The 23,170-nt window shown below is 34.5% G+C and overlaps 1 protein-coding gene across 2 annotated transcripts in view; it reads right to left on the minus strand.

Annotated features, from left to right (window-relative positions):
- LOC118743241 overlaps window positions 1–23,170 on the minus strand; it is a 75,829-nt gene that overhangs the window by 21,839 nt on the left and 30,820 nt on the right. Inside the window, exon 2 of one of the 2 annotated variants that reach the window (XM_036475802.1) lies at window positions 11,300–11,356. The exons of the other annotated variant lie outside the window; for it this stretch is intronic. Within the exon in view, the coding sequence (XP_036331695.1) occupies window positions 11,300–11,308 (9 nt within the window). The 5' untranslated portion in view covers window positions 11,309–11,356. The remainder of the gene's footprint in view (window positions 1–11,299; window positions 11,357–23,170) is intronic. 2 annotated transcript variants of the gene reach the window in all.

Here is a 23,170-nt window from a genome sequence, read left to right on the forward strand (position 1 = left end):
TTAAAAAAAAGAATAGAGGTATACTTTTTACGATATAGAACAATCCTAGGTGGTGAGAGCATTAAAATTCCGACTTTACTTATTTTGGACCACCCTCATGTGCATACATGTTCATAATCAACAAAATATTTAAATAGAAATTAAACAGTAATCAAGCGTGGATGGATATCTGTGGCATTTTATTAAAACAACTTACCTCAAGATAGGCCATTTTCCCTTTAAACCAAAATTTCAATGGGTTCCCAAACAATATTTTAACAATTAACTAGCCATAGGTGTAGATTAAGATGCGCTTTTAATAGAAGCTTAATAGAAATGCAAAATTTTTCACGGGAAACTTATTTTTTAATTTAAAGTCAAACCTTCTAAGATCACTTAAGTAAGTCCCATACATATGTATACGCGCAAGTATATTCGAATGTACGTATATATGTGCTTATGTTAATATACACATAAGGTTATTCATGTAACAAAACAACAACAGTAACCATCATAAGCTGTCTCTATTCAAGCCATCAAAGAGTCGAGATCAACTGTGGCGCATTTACTTTTGCGGTTGTTTTAATCGAAAAAAGACATTAAAAAAAAAACTACCTACTTACGTTAATTTGTAAGTACATGCTGTTAATGCGAGTAATGCTCCGATACGCATTCACTTACTTTAAATGGCAACGCATTTAAAATACTGGCAAGTACGCAGAGAAGTGGTAATAACAGCCGGCGCAACACCAACCAAGCTTCTTAAAGACACATCAACTGTTGCTACATATGTATGTACTTAAATACCATAAATGTTTGTATGTATTTATGCACGCACCCACCTCTATCTAAAGCGTTTGGTGAAAGACAAAAACGCTTAATTTTTTATTTTAATTTTTTGTTTTTTTTTTTTTTTGAAATTTCGTTAACGCGCAAATGGCTTAAAAAGCCGCAAAAGCAAAAGCAACCGCCAATGGCAGCAATGACTAATGAAATTTCACAGTGAAAGAAATTTAAGTGAGCCAGCAAAACAGCCGGCCGCCGTTCAAGTGAAAAAAGTAACAACAACAAAACAAATAGTAACCCACATCAAATCACTCTTTTTTTTTATAGAGTAGAGTTTTTTTTTTATTAAAGTTTTAAGACAAGTATGTCTATTTTTTTCTGTTTTTTTTTTCTTGTGTTTTTTTTTTTGTTGTCCATAGTTAACTGGTGAAAAAGTATCCGTGTTTTGCTCCACCTTACATTTATTGCATTAGCAATAATTGTTCAAATTGTCTTGTAGTTGTGGCACAAAAAATATTTTATTGTTGTTGTTGTTGCTGTTGTTGCCATTAAAGTTACCACTTACTTAGTGGCAGTTATTAATGTGCTTGTTATTTTTGTAGTCTGACCGCAATGATGAATAGCGAATTTTTCAACGCAAATCAAATTAAATTCGGCATTTTCAGCATTAAAACTGTCTGAAAATGCTTTTCTTGGCTAGTTAGTTCCAAGTTCAAGCTACTGTCATCCAAAAGCTGTGTCTATAAAAAAACGTCTTATTTCTCAACATAATAATATCCCCTTAGCTGGATACATTTACTCCAGAATTTTTCTATTTTTTTATACCTTTCTAATCATAGGTCTCCATAAGGTCCCCAAAATAGTTTTTTGTTTCAATGATTCTCTTTCCACAGCCTTCCCTCTTCAGGTTTGGAAATGCAAAATAGTCTGTGTAGACTAATTAGGATAATACACACGTGCCGAAAAAAAACCTAAGCGACATTTTTTCAAAATTTTCTTATGTCATGACACATGTCTGTACAGTGCATTTTCCTGGTAGAAGAGTACTTTTTCCTTTCCCAAATGCGATCGTATTTATTTGAAATAAATGTCGTATCTGTCCAACAGTTCTAAAAAAGTGTTTACCAATGGTTGTTTTAACTGTTTTGAGATAATCGATTTATACAACACCTGCTAGTAATGAAATTTTCACAGCCGGTTCGAAGCTCAAAGTAATAGACAAAAGAGTAGGAGCTTTCTCTTGAAACTCCACACTGAGCCGCCCATTTTGTTTACAGGACTACAGCAGGGTTCCAGACTGAGGTGTCTGCTTATACAAATATGGATTTGTGAACATTAGGGTGGTAAAAAAAAAAATACAAGTGAAAAAGTAAAGTCGGAATTTTAATACTGTCACCCCCTAGGATTGTTCTTCATCGAAAAAAACGTTACACCTGTTTTTTTTTTATTTTGAAATAAAAAAATATATATTTGGAGGTCGCTCAAAGTTTTCCATGTACATATTTTACATGGGAAAAAATATGTTTTCGTAGAAATAGTAAGAATTCTTGAAAATCAATAATTTTCGATCGGAAAACTTCGTTCTTCTTCAGCATACTTCCAATAACAATACCCAATTGTTTATTTACCATTTTCTATTATTAATTATTTTAAATAGGACCTCTAAAAACCTAAAAAAAATGCAATGGAGGACCCTCGATCTGGACTGTCGCTGGATCTCTGTATATGTACATTATAGGATAGGCTATAGGATATGGCTAAACACAGAACAGTCTTAACACAATTTGGTTGCCCCGCAACATGTTTGTACATACAGTGGTGGAAGAAATAATAGAAACTTTTTACTTTGACCAGTTTTGGCTATATTACTTTGTTTATTCGAATGTTTAATGTTTTTGTATAAAAGTTTAGCGCATATATAACACACACTATATAAATCCACATTTCAAATTTTGTACAAAAATTATAAAAATTCAACAAATTTTAACAAAATCCCCCAAATTAGCCCATTAAATTTTAGGAGGTAAAAGTGCAAACCGCAAGACGGTAGAAAATCGCATTGATTTTTAATATTTTTTTTTTTGCTGAATCTGCTAGCCATTTCCTTCCATATAAAAAAAATGTTGAGCATGGTCGAGCATACTTTATATGGAAGAAAATGCACAACACCGCCAGCCAAATAAATTAATTGAAAAGTTTGAAATTTTTGGGGGATTTTGATAAAATTTGTTGAATTTTTATAATTTTTATACAAACTTTGAAATGTGGATTTATATGGTGTGTGTTATAAATTGCGCTAGACTTTCATACAAAAATATTAAACATCGAATAAACAAAGTAATATAGGCAAAACTGGTCAAAGTAAAAAGTTTCTATTATTTCTTCCACCACTGTATGTATATGGAGGGTAATTGGATGGATGGAAAGCACAATCTGTCTAAAATCTAGGCAAACTTGAGCTAGGGCCGGTCGATCGAAAACGTCTTATGGTTTATATGCTCTAAGGAGAAATAATATATTCCACGCAATTTTGATGCTCTAACGGCATTGTCTTATGTTTAAGTAAACATCTAGCCAGAGCGACCCCGAATCCTATGGAAAGGAAGATAAAATTTATATTTTTCTCATCTGCGGCCGCCTGTTATTGGAGATATATTCGAAGTAGCGAATATACATAAATTTAAGGTGCCTGATGGCACTCGTCTAAATAGTCCAGCAAGGGGACTAAATCCTAAATCCATCCGTGCTATGTACGCAGATCGATTTGTAAGAATATAAGCAAAGGTTAAAAAAAATATTAGGAAATTTACCACAAAAAACATACAAAAAACATTTGTAAGCAAAACAACATTTGTTGCACATGCATACATACATTTGTAAAACAAATTTGTAAAACAAAATTAGAACAAACACTACACACTTATGTATGTACTTACATACAATATTAGCGAATTTATATCAAAAAAGTTTATACTTTGAAATTATTTGTGGCCAATGTGAAATGCGGCGGCTGTGGCAACGGTGGCGGTGGCTGTATAATGTTCGTTTGCTGATAAATGTTCACTTTGTGATGAATGTGTTTTTGTGTTTGTTGATGTTGTTTTTGTTACTCTTGGAAGTCATTCACATATAATTTAGTGAAGTTAAAGTTGCGGTTTTCTAAAGTTGTTGGCTAAATGCGGGGGTGTGTATGTACATACATACATATCTACATAAATAAGTGCGCATTAGATCGTTTGTATGGAAGTATGTACAACTCGTGCGTGCGTGCATTTTTTTTCGTACCCACTCACGCTTGAGGCGAATGAACTTGCCTGGAGCTAGCAAAAATTTAAGGAGTGTACTTATGCTTCACTTCAGCTCATACATAGCTCATAAGAAAGTTTTTCTATTCAATTTCGAAATTTTATCTAATTTCTACACATTTTAAGACTCAGCTAAAAAAAAACAAGCAACAAAATAGAGCAAAACCAAACCGCATTTCAAATGAAATGAATGCTAAGTAAGGAGTTGGGAGAAAAGGTTGGAGGTGTCGCTTGATGATCTTTGCAGATAAAACGCGTATGTACGTATGGAAATTATGCAAACATATAGAAATTCATTTGGAAATTAATTTTCGTTTAGAGCTTCACATGCATGCATGGTACATACCTATACTATATGTACAAATGTGACTATTTGGCTCTTGAAATATTAAACAAAAAGAGTGTAGATCATCGGGACAAATTTTGAAAAGTGAACTGCTTAAAAATTCAAATGCTTTTTCACATTTGCTAGATCAGCATGCTATTTTCTTGTTATGGTGTTTTTTTCGGCTCAAAGACTGAGTTTTTTTTATTTTTTCTTGAAGCAATTTTGCAGGATTGCGGCTGTTTTACTTTCCGACAAGATGTTTATTCGGCTTAGTCAGATTTGATTTGCCCAAATTTCCACCCTTAATAATAATAGATTCAAACAAGCTTGCATCCGTCCAGCTTACCAAACTTGGGATCCTTGGTCCATCGCAGTGGTCTTTATAGAGTCTAGCGGGACAAAACTATTTGAAGAGATTCGCATTGATGCATTTGTACACCACTTCGTATCCACTAGTGAATAGGGCCACCACTGATTACAAATCTTCAGTCAGGTTTCAAAAATCCAATGTGGCGAAAAAAATTTTCAAAATTGATCGAATTCATTCAAAACTTGTTACTCGGGGGTGTATGGGGTCGCTAATTATGAATCTGACTATGAATTTTTAAAATTCAAAATAAGGTTGCAATATGGCGGGCAAATTTTAGCCACAGCTGCGCATACCATCAGAATGATCTACAATCGAATAACTTCTGTCTAAGTAGTTTCTGCGAAGTAGAAGAAATTGAGAGTTTGGAAGATTATCTATGGACTGAAACGCATTGGCGATGGCCGCCGATATTTGTTCTATCACTACTTTTTTGAGTATCTGGCTGAACTAAGAACAGCTAGTTTCTATGACGAGGGTCCCAATCAGAATGATTTATTGGTTTAACTTCTAGGGAATGGAAAAATGTAAAGACTCACTATTACGGCATCGCGATGGGCCGATGATGGCGGCTTAATTATGCCTTCCTGCAACGCTGGATGAGAGCAGCAGCTACCATAGCCCAATCCAGTAGGGCTTAATAACGGATGATTTTTATAGCATTTTGCCGGTGAATTTGACAACGGGATCCTCGGCAAATGCCTGTGAGCCAACCAAATGACACCTAGAATTTGCGTCTTCGTTAAGTAAAATAAAATCGATAAATCGTCCCAGAATTGCAGACAATAATAATACAATCGAATGCAATATGAGCCCGTCTTTACTGTGTGGGATAAATCGTATAATTTAATTCGATGTAAAGTACGTATGCTTTAGTAAATTCCTCAAAGTAAAATGTACATATGTTTATCAATTCGAAGTAGGAAATCATTATTAAACAACATTACAATGCAAAGAATATTAGTTACACCTGAAGTGGTATGCCTTGACGTAATCCTAAAACGTGCGTTAGGTACTAAAATGGAATTTTTTCAAGTTGACAGACACAAACATACTGGCAAATATAGTTGTATGTAGCTACAAATAGCTTACGTAAAATGTGACCTTCATTTAAATGGCTGCGCAGCAATCCTGTTTTAAGAATTATTCTAAAAGCAAATACGAACTTAAACTATTCTCATTTGATTGGAACTATTCTTTCAATGCTTACTATACTTTGTACGGTTCTATGAATGTCTGTGTGTACATTTGTTTTGCAGGTACTTAGATATGCTTCATTTTCAGGTATTGTTTTCTAAGTGACAATAAGTACTTGTATTTGAAACCAGTCCAATAAATATGAAATAAGCAACATTAAAGCGCGCACAATTTTTAGTGTCACATGCTCATTAGTGGGGATCACTTTCGATACAAAAAAAAAAGTTTTTCCATCTAAAATATAAAATTTATTATATTTCAAAACTTACGCCAAAATATTTCGGAAAACTCGGTTATTGGAGGTATTTTCAAATTAGACCAGCTCAAATAAATCTTACACCCCTCTTGCGAGTGTCGATTAGTGGTAGATACACGACTATTACTCGATTATCGCTTTGCCATGGTATTGTGGATGTCGATTTCTCGTTCAAATAAGCAACTGTGAATATTTTAAGTCGCTCATTCTTCTACAACTGTTTGTTTTTAGAAGGATGAGCGACCGAAAACTATTCACACTCATTTATTCAACAAGAAATCGACATTGCTAATACCATGGATAGTCGATAATCGACTAAGTGTCGTTTATCTATTGCTAGTCGGCACTCGCAATAGGGGTGCAAGATTTATGTGAGCTGGTCTAATTTGAAAATACCTCTCAAAATCGAGTTTTTATAAGTGAAAAAATTTTTTTTTTAATATTTGTTTTTTTTTTAAAGTACCTCAGAGGATAGAAGAGTTAAAGCTTAATATTTTTCCGAAATATTTTGGTGCGTGTCTTAAAATGTAATAAGTTTTATAACTTCGGTGGAAAAAAACGAAAATTTATTTGGTGACGCACCCTAATGTTCACACTACATTTATACAAATCAGCACATTTAGCATGAGCATGACTGTAAGCTATGCTTATTTTTTATTGGTTATTTTTGTTGATTATGATCTACGAGCTATGTACATTTAGAAAAAATTTAGTTAAGAAATTTATGTACCATATTTTGTATCAAAAAAATATATTTGCGGGCAGTAATCACTGTCAGGCTTATGTCATTGTCTTATGGTCCAGCGCAACACAAGTTCACAGCACACAGATACTTACCAAGAAGTTAGGTTTTTTACCAAGCTCACGACGCCTGCCTCCTGCTTGTAGTGGGCAGCGCCAAGTTTGCTGCCCGCTGGCGTTCATACCGCCTCAAAGTGGCTACTGAACGCGCGCGCGCAATCGCAAAAGCCAACAGCCACACCATTTTAAGCAGCCAACAGCTAACTAACAAAACATAATATAATTACGAATAATCATTTGTCAATTTCTACAATTTCGATATGATTATTATTTCAACACCGAGAATTCTAGTGTGGCGCGCGTGATAGAACAACAAGAGATATGTATGTATGTATGCATATACATATGTAAGTACTACTACTTTGTAACCGCATGTTGCGCGCGTTGGCGAAATAGCGGGTTGAACGTCAGTCAGCTCAAAGTGAAAAAAGTGAAAAAGTGAAAAAGGCAACAAAAGCAGCTCATATGAAACTTAAGTACTTGCGCGCAATGCTTGTACTCACTCGTATTTTTGTTTAGTAAATGAATTTTATTGTTAACGGTTAGTGACCCGAATTGCCACAGCCAACGCAGTCAAGAACCAACTAACTAACTTATGTACACACATATTTACATACATATTTACCTACATACATGCAGACATCTATTGCCAATTGCCACTTTCATTGTGAACAGCACTCAGCAGTCCGCCGCCCCCCCTTTCAATCGCTCCGTCAGCCCGCGCTCTAGTGGCTAGAAGCTCGCTTATAAGCGAATAAGTCGCAAATCAACTGCTACATTATTATTACTTAAGAGACGTGAAACTTCAATGGAACTCGATCGACATTAATTGCGACAGCAGAACGAGAGAAGTTAGCAGGCAAGCCAACCAGCAAAAAAAACCAAAAGTATAGGCGAAGGCATACAAAGGATTGAGTGAAAAACGCAAGCGTACGCCTACAAACGCTCGCGACATAGCTTTTAAAATAAAAAAAAAAAAATAACTAAGCGTACGCATAGTATTTTAGCAGTGATGAATAGAACAAAGAGCCAGATAGAAAGTTGGGCGCTTAGATCGCGCGCATTTGTATGAGCGTGCGAGTACATCTGGATATGTAGTTATGTTAAATACATATATATGCATAGATGCTTAGTTAGATATGTGGCACGACAAAAACAAAAAAAAAATAAAAATAAAAGAAAAGATCGATCGATAGTTCGCTCTGGGGCGAATGTACGCATGAATAGCGCACTCACTTAGAAAGAGTACTTCATAAACATACATACATACAAAGGAAACATAAGCATGAAAGCGCTTACTTATTGGCGCTTACTTAATTTAAAATTGTACTAGAATTAATATCTTTGTACGCGATCTTATTGTGTGCTCTAAAGGCGAAAAGAAGCGAAAAAATACGCACGAGTGCTACTCCGTTCATCAATGCTACGCGTTTAATGCTACTTACACTTGCGCTCAAAATAATAGCACAGCAACATTTTGTCCAGTTTTTTAGAACTCTCCTACTCAAACCGTCGTCTGAAGTCTGCGAAAGCCAAAAGTTACCGTATTCCTACTTCGGCTATGTCGATTAAACCTTCGACAAATGCTGAATTCTGGCGCAGCTTCTGCAGAAGTCGTTATCCGGAACCGCTAGCCTCTCCGCGCGCTTTCCGATAGCAAAATGGTATTTTACCAAGCCCATGGCTGTGCCTAAGTTCCCTCTGCTAAGCATAAGGAAACTCTTCGACCGTTTCTCCTTCCATTTTGGCCACATAAGTTTCGTATTGCTCCAAGTAGTGAGCCTAGCTCAACTGTCACTTGCTACATAGTTTAAGAGATCGCTTAGAATGAGCTTGCAGGCAGCGAGAGACATGCCTAAACTTTCCAGGATTGCAAAACCACTTTTGCACTCTCTTGCAAGTTCGTCCATCTTCTCGTTGCCTGGTATGTTCCGGTGGGTGCACTGGCATCTATACCAAGTGAAGATCAGACTACTCAGCCTTATTGTTTAGAGATCTGTAGTAGTCCGATACGATTTTTTAACTGTATGTGAACGAGTCAAGCGCTCCTGTATGTAAGACGCTACAAGGCGAAGAGTAGGCGAAATGATTTTTCAAGCCTCAGCTGGGCTGAGAACACCCACCACCCCTCCTACCCCGCTTTCTAGATTACTCGAAGCACAATATTCTCAGTAAGCTTAGTAACAAAATTTCGTTACTTAAATGATTTTAGCTCTTTACAGCTTTCGACGGAGGGCAGGAAATGTGAAAATCTTGTCAAAGATGCTATGAATCACAGTGGTAAATGTTTATTGCAGCATCTTACCCAACAACTAAAGTATTCGAGTTTTACAGGTGGGCGAGTTTGAAGTGGCTAGAAATTCAAACTTTGAGGTGCTATTTTTTACCGGCACTGTACATACATATGTACACGCATACATATTTATGAAGTGTACAATCATACTTGCCCACTGGGAAAATAGGTAAGCACCTTGCGAGGTAAGCCATGTTTTCTTTCAGTTTTTAGTACCAAAATTGTCATCATGGCTAATGTCATCTACTAGTAAAGGGCAAAATGAACACCTCCGAAGACACATTACGTTGTCAGTTGCAAAATAACGTGCAGCCGAAGTTATTTCCAAGCACCGAACTACTCCGAGCGACTGCTCTGCATTACACGTAACTTACTTTGTATAGCGGCTCAGAAGTATGTCTGATACCAAATGTACATTCTAAATTCCTACTTACATAAGGCGGCCATGCCTTTGTAAAAGTAAGGGACGTTCGGCAGGGAAATGGTAATGACTGCCAGGTGAAGAGTAAGTTGCTAATAAGGTATTATTACGTGCTCCTAATTCCCACTGGGTGTATATAAGAATGTATCTACATATGTATAGTAGATATATCAAACACGCCCTCGCAAAATCTAAAACTAAATTCACGCTTCCACCACCCTCAATTCTCCAGATCAGAATCTTCACTCCATTCCACTCCACTCCGATAATCGTCGGTCGATAGCTGGGCATTTTGAGTACGTATCCAAACTACTAAACTGGGTTAAATGACAAATTATCGCACAGATAAATGTGTAACGCGTGGATATAAATTGAAGTAGGGAATAGAGCTAGAAAGACGAAAGAATGATGAAATGCGTAGTTGTAATTGTAATTGGCGTCAGTCAGTCCATATTCTTTGTAGATCTCGGCAGAAATAGTCGCAGCGTAAGAAAAAAATACGTACACAGCTCTTATTGATGATTTGAATAATGTGGCAGACAATCTGAGATCAAATTGATCGACAATGAGCCGAGCAAACATGCAACACATGAAGAAGTAACAAATTCATGTACATATTTATGTACATACACAGAAACGAAAGAACTCTTTTTTACACTATTACCGCCATTAATATGCGTGCTCTTATATTTGTTTTTCCCATTTTTTAACTGCAAAATTGATTGTGCTACATTTCTTGCAAACATGCGTATTTAGGCGTACTTTGTTAGCCGTTGTATATATGTATGTATGTATGTTCTTGGGCCCAAAGTGAGCCGCGCACTCTGACGTGGTCTGTGCCATAAATGTAAGTATGTATGAAAGTTTTAAATATAGTCTAGCATTTCCACGCGATTTTTGTTCCAAGTTTCCATAGGAAAGGCGGTAAAACATTCGCTGGGAATATGTTCTGAGAAGTTTCTTCGTCCAGCTCATAACGTCTGTTTTGAGTTTTAATGAGTTGATAGCGGAGCCATGAAATGCCTAGAGAGATACGTCGCATGATGGTCAAATAGACAGATACACCACTTACATGATTTGATTCGATCCAGAGTCTATTGAACTTTATAACAACTCTCATGTGTATGTTTGGGTAATTAACAACAGGGCTCCGGACCATGGAACACTGAGGTAGTGTCTTATTTAGCTAAGCCATCAGTTGATCATCATGACTCTCGCGCCTTAGTATTCAGCCTGGTACTAATGTGTTCTTATCTCAGAGAGTGCTTTGGGTACAAAAGCAATGTATTTAGTGGTACTTAAGAGCTAATAAGATGGTCTGACTGTCCGAATTAATGTACATGTTCTTTGAAAAAATTGCTCTTCAAGATATCAACCGATTTTTAAGTTCGTCTCAAACTTACATACAAGCTCTAGTTTTACTCTCTTGATGTTTCGAGCCCTCTCTGTACCAAATACTAACTTCAGTACCAAGGTTTCTATTTCATTGACTACCATAAAAATCTTTCGTAGGGATTAGTGTTTTTTCAAGAGCAGATATGTATAACAAGGCAGTTTTCTACTTACGCAAGCCATTATCAGCGAGAATGAAGTAGTATAGAAATATTACGATGGCTTCCTTACCTGAAAAGAAAAAAAATAATGCCATCAGTATTTAATTAATTTAACTGCTTATCTAAAAAAAATTTTAAGTTTAAAAAATACGATTTAAAAAAAAATACTTAAAGCTATATTAAGTTGTTATTATCCATACAAAAAAAGCCTGAACTGACTGGAAGCAAACAATTTTGAAAAGAAGTGCTTTCAGAGCTGTTCTAAGGATACCTACATGCCACGAATATTTTAAGATTTCAATATTAATCTCGTTATATCTGAGAGATTATTGAAAAAAATGTATTTCCTAAATTTGTTTATCAGAGCCTTATTTACTGATTAGGAGAATATCGAGCCCTAACCGCCAAAAAGACGTAAGCAACATTTGATGCAGAAATGTTCCTAGAGTAGTAGTAGAAACAAAATGTTGAAAAAAAAACTGTCGCTTACATCTTTTTAGTGGTTGGGGCTCGACATGTATGTACATTAGGGTCCATCACTCGCCATAAAAAAGTCGGAACTCTTTTTTAATCGGAAATATAAAATGCATTATATTTTAAGACTTCCGCTAAAATGTTTCGGAAAAACATTAAGATTTACCTTAAAATTATGTAGTTTAAAAAATTTTTTTCCTAAAAAAATCACATCAGATATGGAAAGGTTTGAAAATGTAAAAAGATTTTATCAACGGGACCAGAAGAATGAGATTTTTGGAGGTATTTTCAAATCTGTATAGCTCACGCAAATCTCAATATTTTTGCCGAAATATTTTGCAACTTTGGTTTTGGTTTGGTTGAAAAACGCGCTATCTCAGAATTCGGTTCATAAACGCTCTATCTCAAATGAAAATGTGCTGATATAAAGCGTTTTTGAACCGAATTCTGAAATAGGGTGTTGTTGAAAAGTTTTCTGAGATATTTTTATTAATTTTTAGAACTCCGACTTTTTCTTCTGCTAAGAAATACAATTTTAAGGGAAATTCATCATTGAAATGCATATTTTGAATCAAAATTAATTGATTATATTTTAATCAAACCAACCAGTGTAGATTTTTTATTCCGTCGAATTTTTTGAAGTAGATTCTTTTCGGCAAGAAATACCACCGATCGATTTATGATTAAGTGTGATATCCAATGAGTTCAAAAGAGGGTGAAACGCAATCATTACAAATATAAATACTGCCCGATGTTTTGTCATTGTTTTCATTTGCTTTCCTATTACAAGTACATATGTAGATATTTATTTTTTCATGCATTTAAAAATATTTTTTCACGACAGCTATTGTGCTGACTTTGATGATGACGTAGAAAAAATTAACTACGAGTGCCAGAGGAATAGGGGAAAATGCATCAAATCATGTCTGTATATCTGCATACATATTTAAATATTTGTGTTTACTTAAAGGCAAGACTGAAAACATAGCAGCAGCACTTGTGGGGCACTGCTATGTATAGCATCTAGTAAGTAGTCATATGCCATTGCACTAGTTTGTATTTGGATTTTTTTGTAAAAGTCACGCACTCATAACCGTTCTTGTATTGCTGTGACTCCAAGTGTGTTTGTATTTAAATTTTTTTTTCTTACCACCACTTTTGTTTACTAAACACTTCAATAGATTTTAATTTAAAAAATTTTTTAATTTTGCTGCATTTTTTTTTTAGAGTTATTTTAGCTTCAGCCGTTTCCTTCTGTTAAACACTTCTACTATCTCAGAATATTATTGATATGTAGTTGTTGTTGTGGACCTTTAAATCCACTTAGAACTAATCTTGCGATCCTGCATTTCCTTTTCCATTGGTAATTTACATATTTGAAGTGCTTCAATTTTGTACTAATTCATTCATTCCTCCTTTTTGAAGAAATTTGTGCTGTCCTCTAAGTTTTTAGGCGCATGTTTTTAACAATAGTTGGCCTCAAAGCAGCATACTTCTTCACTTTAGTTACACCACTTTTCCAGCTGCCTTACCTCTGTCGCTACTCCTTAAAGTATGTGATGTGCGCATGCGTTTTGTGATTTGAATCATTTCACTATTATTTCTGTACTTTTGTGTATTACTTTCTTATTGTTTTTTTTTTTTTGTTGTTTCGCTTGATTGTCTACACACATACATACATAAGTGAACAGTGTAAGAACGTATAGCGCACAATATCATCTATGTACATCGGTTGAGTTCCAGTGTCGTTTAATGCTGTTGATATACGCCAAGATCACGTTCCTACCTATCGTGAATGTTATTGTTGACGTTAATTTTATTTCTATATATGTATGTACATATATTGTTGTTTTTGTTGTTGCTGTTATTGCTATAAAAGTTGTGCGATTAAAAATTATAGTCGCGCAGACGAAGCAATGCTCCGCATAACTTAAGTGACTTAAACTAAACTAAGTAAATAAAAAAATAAAAAAAAAAATCAAGCAAAGCCGAGATGAGACGTGAGGAGCTGAAAAGAATATAGTTAAATATATATGTATGTATGCGCATATATACTTGCACACTTATGATTCTCAGCTAGGTAACAGAGTGCGAGTAGCGAGAAAAAGGTAGCACACGGTTTTAGAAAATTGGATGGCATCCAGGAACAGGCTGAGGCACGTACGACACAAATGCTAAATGTTTTACGCCCGGAGCGCGCTCCATACTCAGTATTCACTATGTAATCGTATTAGCTGCTCGAAACAATAAGCAAAAAAAAAAAAAAAAAATAACAAAACAAAAAAAAAAAGAAATAACAAATTGAATAGAATTGGTTTGGAATGTCTGCATATCTGGTCGACTTCATATCTCGCAAAGCATCTAAAGCATAAATTAGGGATATATGTTTTGAACTCTCGATGAGTTTTGTACTACATATGTACTTGCGTGCGTTGGCGTGCTGCGTTGTACAACTCATTTTATATATATTCTTTCATTTAAGTATTCTTCACCATACGTTTTGCTGTATAGTTGAACGCAAATCACCAAAAACTATTTATGCTCTTCAAAACCAAGAAAAAATAAACGAGTATTTCCTCACAGCTCAATTCACTTCAATTGCCATTTATACGATTGCTGATCGTTATTACACAGTTTCTTTTACAATTCTCGGCGATCTTTGCCGATCATAAAAAAAAAAATCCCTTTCCCCGCTTCGTTATCTTTCACTTTCAATGTGTGCGCGCATACTTATGCGGTTTTACTTAAGTACTTAGTCGAAACGCATGTGCTTGTTTTAAGCGCACCCATTGCATGATGTGGTTAAATGTATCTTTTATCTTCTGGCATCAATTAATAATATTTTACTTTGTTGTTTTTTTTTTGTTGTATGTAGAAATTTTCGTTTTCGGCACTTGACTGCAAATTATTGGAGAAATTGGTAGTTTTGTGTGCTATGTAGATTTCCATGTGATTGGCATATAAATTAGTTTTAATCGTTGATGCCTTCGTTAAAAACGACGAATGAAGTTTAGTGATCCGAAATTTCCAAGAAAATAGTGCTTATTTTTTTGTGAAAACAATCACATTTATTAAACGCTCGCCTCTTTAAAGTAGTGAAGAACTTTGTGGTGAGCAGTGCAGGTTATGCCACAAAAAACAGGAAACAGCAGAGCAAATTGTGTCACTTCGAAGGTCTTATTAGGTCCCGACTTCGTATCCGAGGATCACCATACCTAGCGACACGTGACCTATGTAAACGGCGTTCAGCAAGTTTCCTTAAAAATATGTGGATAAAAAAAAAACCGGTTCCCAAATGGAAGTCTATTACAATGCGCCCTATGAATAAAATTTACGCAATTGCTTTTTCTTAAAATTTCATACCTTTTACTTCAAACACAGTGCAATACTCAAAAAGTGATGGGAATGAGACCAATTGCATTCATTAAAAGAGGTCAAAATATGAATAAATACGAAAGCATTTCGTCACCTGAAATGCAAAAAGACGTAACAACATCGTAAATGAAATGAAAAAAATCGTGACTATTATTTTTTATTTTTTTTTTTCATAAAATGATGTGCGAGTTGTAATTCGATGAAATCCATCATTCATCAATCAATCAATTGAATTTTGAATTTTTTATTGGTTACGACTTTTGTCTTTTTGCATTTCTGGTGACGATTTGGTTGGTTCCAATTTCCTTTCTACATACATATATCGATTTGAAGTTGTAAATTTGAGATTCAAAAATAAACAAGTACAGTGTTCCCGTTTTTTCTTCGGAGGTATGATTTGTCAAATTTTGGATTTTTTCGAGATTCTGTTTGTTATTTCTCGGGTTCTGCTCATCTTAGAGACTTCATCTTAACGTCGTTTTAAAGCTAAAGAAACGGGCTTAACATTTCTCTATATGAGATGGTCATGATTATCCTAAAGCTGACTTAGCTATAAACAGTTGAACTTTTTGAAGTAGATTTGCATAGTACAGACCAGTAAATTAGGGATTTAAAATGACACCATCGTAATCCTTGTTTAATTCTCTACAAAAAACGTGTTTCAAAAAAATTAGCGTTTCTCAATGACTATTTTTAAAATATTTTTTTTTATGACGAGATGGTTTTTGTGAGAGTAAAAAATTTTTTGTATTTTGTTTCCGAAAACTTTGATGAGATATATTTAGGAAGGTGTTAATAATGGGGTTTTTGCAAAAATTTTAATTTTATTGCGGATTCCTATAGAATACCTATCCAGAAATAATATTTGTGCGGCAAGATTGACAATTGTAAGACTAAAGTTAGTAAAACGCGGAATTTATTGCGGATTTCGGCAGAATATCCCTTCGTTAACAACATTAAAAGAAGCGTTGATTTTAGTAATTTTTTAGCTGACGGTGTCATCATGTATGTATTGATGTAAATTTTCTCGAAGAAATAAATATACGAGCATTTTTTTTTTCTTAAGAGCTGCAAATTTTGATATAAGAAAATTTCTTTTCCAGTTTTTGTGCGTCATTTTATGTGAATTTTTAGTTTCTCTTGAAGCTACAGACAGGCCTTATGGAAGAAACTGACAGCAAAACAAATTATTAAAAATCAACTCTATTTTTTTTATAAAATTTTCAAACGCAGAGACTGTAAAAAGTGATAACACTCTTCGAAAATGGACCGGAACCGGAATAAAATCATAAATAATTGTATAGAGTTTTTTGCAACTTTGGCGAAGCTTTACTAAATTTTTCGTGACCTGTCGTATTTTATTCTGGACTTTAGGGGAATTTCGGAACCTTTTGGGAAAGTTTTCTTACTTTTTCAGCCTTTTCGGATTTGTACAATATTTTGTTGGCATTGTTTTGATACTTTTTTTAGTACCTTTTGAGAACTTTTAGAGTTTCTTCAGATTTATTTAGTGCGATTGCACTAAAAGACTATTCGGGAATTTTAAGCTCCAAAGGCAGGTTTGAATTTTCCGTCGCTTTTATAACTGATTTTTGTTTCTTGCCTAAAAAAGTTATAGGGGTTTTTTGCTCGAAATATTGAAAGTTTATAGAATACAAACAAATTTTTTATTTGTAATAGAAAATAGATATTCGAATCAGTTTGCAAACAAAAAATTGCCTGCGCATTTCACAAGTTTCTTATTTGGGGATTCTTATCAAAATTTTTAATCTTTTGCAAAATTTGTAAAATTTCGATTAGTGTAGTGTTTGATATATTATATTTACTTTTTTTTTTGCATTTATTCGGAGTTCATAATTCCAAAATAGAACAGGAAATTTTAAAAATTTGTTCATTGTGCAATCAAAGGGCGCTGATCCCAATTACGAATTTGCTGGATCAAAGTGCATTTAATGTATGCATTTTTGTGTGTTTTGTAGATGTATGTATGTATACATATTTGTTTATAGTTCAAGTAGATTCGATGAATCAAAGCACTTATGCTTAAAATGTGTTGAAATCGCTGTTGTTGAAATGTATCATATTCAAAGTTTTCATGACAATTTTATTGCAAGCGCAGCAAGAGCTGGCTGACATATTTCGGAACCCCTCAGCAACATTGGCACATACCAACTATGTATATGCTAAAATGCAAGCATTTTCATTGTACAGATATGTAAGTGTGAATGACAATTCCATAAGTGAATCGACTGCGATTGCGATTGCGCTCTCAACCCTTACAACTCAATCCAGCTGTGAATTCTATTTAAAATGTCGTCAATATTTCTTGAATCGACAAAAATTTTTTTTTTTTCTTTTCAGCAAAGCAATAAGAAAACTTAAGCAAAAAACAAAGTCAAGCCAATAATAGTTACAAAAGTATAAGCGACGTTTTACAATTGAACATTGTGTGCAGCAAGGCGAAAATTAATTTTGCTTGCGAAAAAACGAAAAAACTAAAAAAAAAAGTATTGCATAAAAAATAATAAAGTTAATAGTGAAAAAATTAAGAAAAATTTGCAAAACAAAAATCCAGCAATTTTATATGATTCATACACAATAAGAAATGCAGCGCTGGCTAAAGCTAAAGCTAACTGCGACAGCAACAACAATAGCAATAAAAGCAAAAGCGCAACAACAAATAATAAAAACTACACGCTTATTGTTAGTTCACAGTTGGTATCACATTTTTCAGCAGCCGCTGCTGCCACCGCCACAGCGCCGCAGCGCGCAGCTAGAAGAGTCAAAAAATGGAAGTGCAAAAGTATATTGAAATAATAAAATTGTAAGTCAAATGCAAGCAAACGGACAGACAGACAGCGCGCTCGAACAAGCCGGTAGGGGGGCGCGCAAAGTCAAGCAGCAGGCAAGTAAACAAACAAACAAAAACACAACTCGCGGCCAGCCAAGGTGGTATAAACATTTAGCCGGCTGTTTGTAGCGCATATTGCACGTGGAGCTGCGCGCGGTAGCGGCCAGCGCGCATGTGTGCCGCAGCGAGAAGCAACAATGGAGCTACTGCGCGCGCGCGCGCGCTCGCGTCTACCATTTTTAACCGCGCGCTCCGCTATTCCTCCAACCACCGCCGCCTCCACACAAACATTTCCTCATTCCTTCATACAGTACAATCCATGCAAGTCACACTAGTGGGCTCCACGCGTGCTGCTAACTGCTCATTTTACCTTTGTGTGGAAGTAAGTATGTATGTACAAGCGTGTGTGCGGAACTATATGATTCCTGCCTCGGATAAGTCCAGGTGTTCGCATACAAGACAGTCGGCCCAGCCGCGCCGAGCCTTAGCCTTGCCTACAGACGACAGCCGCTGCTAGCCGCCTAATATGCTCCACATACTTCAGCCGGCTGTTGATTTGTGCTGCCTGCTGCAATAAATTGTCGCCCAGAAAATTATGTGTTAACATTCTAGTTTATTTAACTCATGCCATAAGCTTGCTGCGTCAAAGTTACAAAGCGCTGGATGGAGTCTCTAACAAATGTGTGTGCGTGTGTGTGTGTGTTTGAGTTTTCCCCCCCTTTTTCCGCAAATCTATTCTCTAATTCGTCGATTATTTCCATGTGTATGCAAATATTGTCGTTTGCTTTGTTTGTTGCAATATTTTCAAATTATATATTACACACGTGCATGGGTATGTAACTTTTCGCTAGCAGAATTGAGATGAGTCAGCGCATACGACGACATCGTCATACCCAATATTGCGCGGGGTATGCAAAATAAGTCACAGACTCATACATACATACACCGGGGCTTGCGGCGCCTATGCAGACTTGGCTTGGCTTAATCAGCGCGCTTAGTTTTTATACATTTTTCCGAGTTTTTTCTTTCGTTTCTGGTGTCGTTTTTACTTACTTATACACCCCGTGTCAAAATTATAGGTCCACCGCATATTGACCAGTTTTAGTTTTTTTTGCTATTTGCTTTTTGTTATTTGTTTATAAAAAGATATTTTATTTTAACCAAAACCGTATAAATCCAAGTTTTGCACTTTTTAGAATATTTAAACAGAAAATCAACAAACTTTCGTAAAAATTTCAAACTGTTAATTAGATTTCTCAGCTGGATTTTGTATATGCAGTTTTGTAGCCCATTCAATTTTAGTATAATAAAGTGCAAGTTTGAAGGAGCTAGGGCTTAGTGTCGATTTTTATTTTTTTATTTATTTTTTCTTCCTCACAAGGCGCTTGACGATTTTTTTACATGGAAGAGAATTAGCAACTTCATCAACTTACTTTATTGTACTAAAATTGAATGAGTTATAAAACTGCGTACGCAAAATCTTTCTAAAAAGTTTAATAATTTTTAAAGAAGTTTCTTTAATTTTTTATGTTGATTTATTTACATGTTTTTTTTTAAGAATAAACTACGCATATTTTTATTAAAAAAAAATTTATAAAATGAAATAATAACAAAAACGAAAAAAAATATTTTAAAGTTGTCAATATGTGGTGCGCTTATAATTTTGACGCGGGGTGTACATATGTATACATAGGTATACATATAACTATGTACGTACTCGTACTTACTAAGACGCTTCATTTCATTTTGCTTTACTTTATTTCGCTATGATTAATTCCATGATATTTTATTTGACTGCATTGCCATAAATGGCGTTCGGGTGGCATTGGGTGTGGAATATAAATTAGTTCGAATTAATATGTTTGTTGGAGATAAAAGTACGAAATGTGCAAATACCATTTTTAATTTGAGAGGGGCTGTAATTGTTGATGAAAACTTAAATAGTAAGTCATCAAACCGCAAGTTGCGTTTCGCTGAATTTTGTCTTTACTCCGCTAAATTTTGGGTATATTTTGCAAAAGTTCCCCTGATCATGTGCTTAATTTTCTGAGGAAATCCTTAGTTGAATGGCTACACTACAATAACTACAAGTTAACGGGAGGTGTCCCATTCGGAAAGTGACGCACGAATACCCCAACTTGTATTGAGCAGAGACCGAAAGTAAAAGCCATTTTTAGGTTTTAAGTCAAAAAGGTAGATGCGGTAATTTCTACGAATACTTTTGATTTCTGAAGACTAAAATTAAAACCAAAATATGCCTGAAATTTTATGAGTAAAAAATTTCCGACCACATTTGCCTTTCCCGATTTTTTTCAGAGCCTGTTGGGATCTATGCAAGACTTAAGGACTTTCTGAAACGACTTAAGGACTTTCTAAAACTAGCGGCATTCTTCCAGCATTTTTCGGTATTATCTTGGCACTCATTAGTGTTTTCGGGATATGGCGGATTTTTATTTTTTCGGAAATTTTCTTTTTTTTTTCCCGGAGCATAGATACTTTTTCGAGACTTTTCAACACTTTTCCGTATCTTTTAAGTTCCTAATATGTTGGACAAAGAAAAACGCTAATTTATGCTTTCAACTTTTAAGAGAAATATAAAATGCGAATGCGAAAAAAACACAAATAAGTTTTTTTCAATGACAAATCTTCGTGGATATTTCTGCCATTAAAAAGCTTCTCATCAAAGCCATTACGCGCTCGGAGGCATCGTAAAACTGTAATTCCCTCTATTTGTGCTATGACAACAAGGTGACCACCATTAATTGGAAGCGACCACCATTAATTGAAGCTCGGCCAAACATTTAACAAACATGTTAGCGCTAAATATTTATTTAACTGATAATATTTTCTCTTAGCTTTTTTTGCGAGCCCTATCTGCTGTCGCGATGTTTTCGAGTTTTTTTTTTAGCGTTTTTCGGGACTTACCGGAGATTTTAATTGCACTGTTTTTTTTTTTTTTGAGTGTGTTGCGGACTTTTTTTTCATATAAAAAAATTTTCATCATATGGAAGAAAAAAATTCTAAAAAATCAACGGTAATTTTTAACGATTTGAGATTTGCACTATCTTAGACTACAATGGAATGGGCTACAGAACTGAATACCCAAAAATTTTCTAAATATTCTGATAAAAACTTTGGAAATTTTTTTTAAGTTTGATCAATTTTTTTTTGCAAACTTTTATTATATTTTAAAAGAAAATTATTAAAAATAAAAACATAAACATAATTTGCAAACAATATCATTTTGAATTTCGTTTCTGATTAGTTGAACGCAGGTGTACATACATACATACATGCATGCATATGTATGTGATTCCCTGCCTAAACTAAGTTAACCCCTATGACGGATGGATTACATAAATATCAAATATTAAAAAAAAAAACTCACTCCACATCAAACGTGCAAGCAAAAGTTGACAGAAACTTCACTAAATAAGCCCCCATAATTTATCATATAAAATATTTGCTAGTTTTTTTACTTTTCTCAAAACTTTTTCCAACAATTAACTGCCGCCAGCCAAAGCCAAGCAAAAGTACGATGAAATTCCGTGTATTTGTTTTGACTACACAACAACAAAACATATTTGTACTTAATAAAAGGCATTACTTACCAATTAAATATGCTTACGCGTAAGCGACGAAGTATACAAATTATGTATGTAGATAGTTGAGTGATTTGAAAAAAAAAAATCCTAAAAAATTCCTATCTACCAAAAGGAAAAATATCAAAAAAAAAAAAAAAAGCTAAGCGACATAAACTTTGTAAACGACAAAATAAATCAAACGCATGACTTTAATTAGAATTTAATACAATAAATACTACATATATTTGCCAACTTCGACTAAATGGGTGGAGGAGGTATTATTATCTAATTAAGGCTGAAGAACTTGAAGGTAGTTCGTCAAGTCAGTCAAAAGCATTTGTGTGTTGAGTAAGCAAAAACGTATGTATGTATGTACATACATACATATGTATGTAAGTGACTTGATGGATATTTTTTGTTTAGATATTTGTTTGTTAAAATATTTAGCTAATTGCTGTACATTGGTAATCGATCTAGCTTGGTGCTGTATTAGAGGTGGGTATTAGTGATACGGTGTTGATGTGTTACGTTAAATGTGATTACGATTGGCGGTGTGTTGGGTAACCTTGAAGGAAGAATATTATTGCGGAAGTTGCGCCATATGTATTTCTTTTTATTTATTTTTTGAATGTTGTGATCGGCCAAATGATCAGTTGAAGCTAAAAATTTGCCAGTTTTACTATAAAAATTCAGAATACCCACAAAAAAAAAAAAAAAAGTCGGTGCTGTTTTTTTCTTTGGAATTGTAAGATTTAGTATATTTTAAGACTTCTGCCAAAATACTTTGAAAAAATATTGAAATTTATGTGAGCTGCACCCATGTGAAAATACCTCCAAACATCAAGCTTTTATTAATAAAATAGTTTTTTTTCAATTTTTTTTTCTTAAAAAAGAATCCCCCCCAGATGAATAGAACAGTTTAGGCTTAAAAGCTCTGCATAAAAATGTTTACAAATTTTATCAACTGGGTCAAAATAATGTGATTTTCGTATATATTTTCGAACTGTTCTAGCTCGCGTAAATCCTTATATTTTTTCGAAATATTTTGGCAGAAGTCTTAAAATATAATAAATTTTATAGTTCCGGTGGAGAAAATGCAATCTTTTTTTTGGTGATGCACCCTAATGTACATATTAATTATTCTAATTGAAATTAATTTGTATGCGTATCGCTTACAAAATCTTCGCTATTCTAAAGTGTGCGTGTAAAATTACTCGTAATAATAATTGAGCGCTTTAGTACATAGTACATACTACTCGCATGCGTACTGATCGTCGTACAGATCGTAGGCGGCGCGTGTATTGACGCACGGCTGGCTTAGAATACAAAGACGCTAGTTTTTACAAATACGTACGTAAATTATACTCTCTTATAAGTTTACATTTCACTTGCCATAATTATTAGCCTAACTTATTGTAAAGCGAAATTTAAAGTTTAAACACGCACTGGAAGAATTTTTCAAAATTAATTTCAATACGCACCTATGTAAAGTAGGTGCCCTACGTAATTAATAAATGGTGAAATTCACAACACTTAAAAAATAGTCGTAAAAAACTATTATAATTAAGCAAATACTCGAAGAAGTGCGCCCAAAAAATTC

Source organism: Rhagoletis pomonella, unplaced genomic scaffold (assembly GCF_013731165.1).
Source record: "Rhagoletis pomonella isolate Grant_MI unplaced genomic scaffold, Rhpom_1.0 Rhpom_scaffold_00007, whole genome shotgun sequence".
NCBI classification, from domain to species: Eukaryota; Metazoa; Arthropoda; class Insecta; order Diptera; family Tephritidae; genus Rhagoletis; species Rhagoletis pomonella.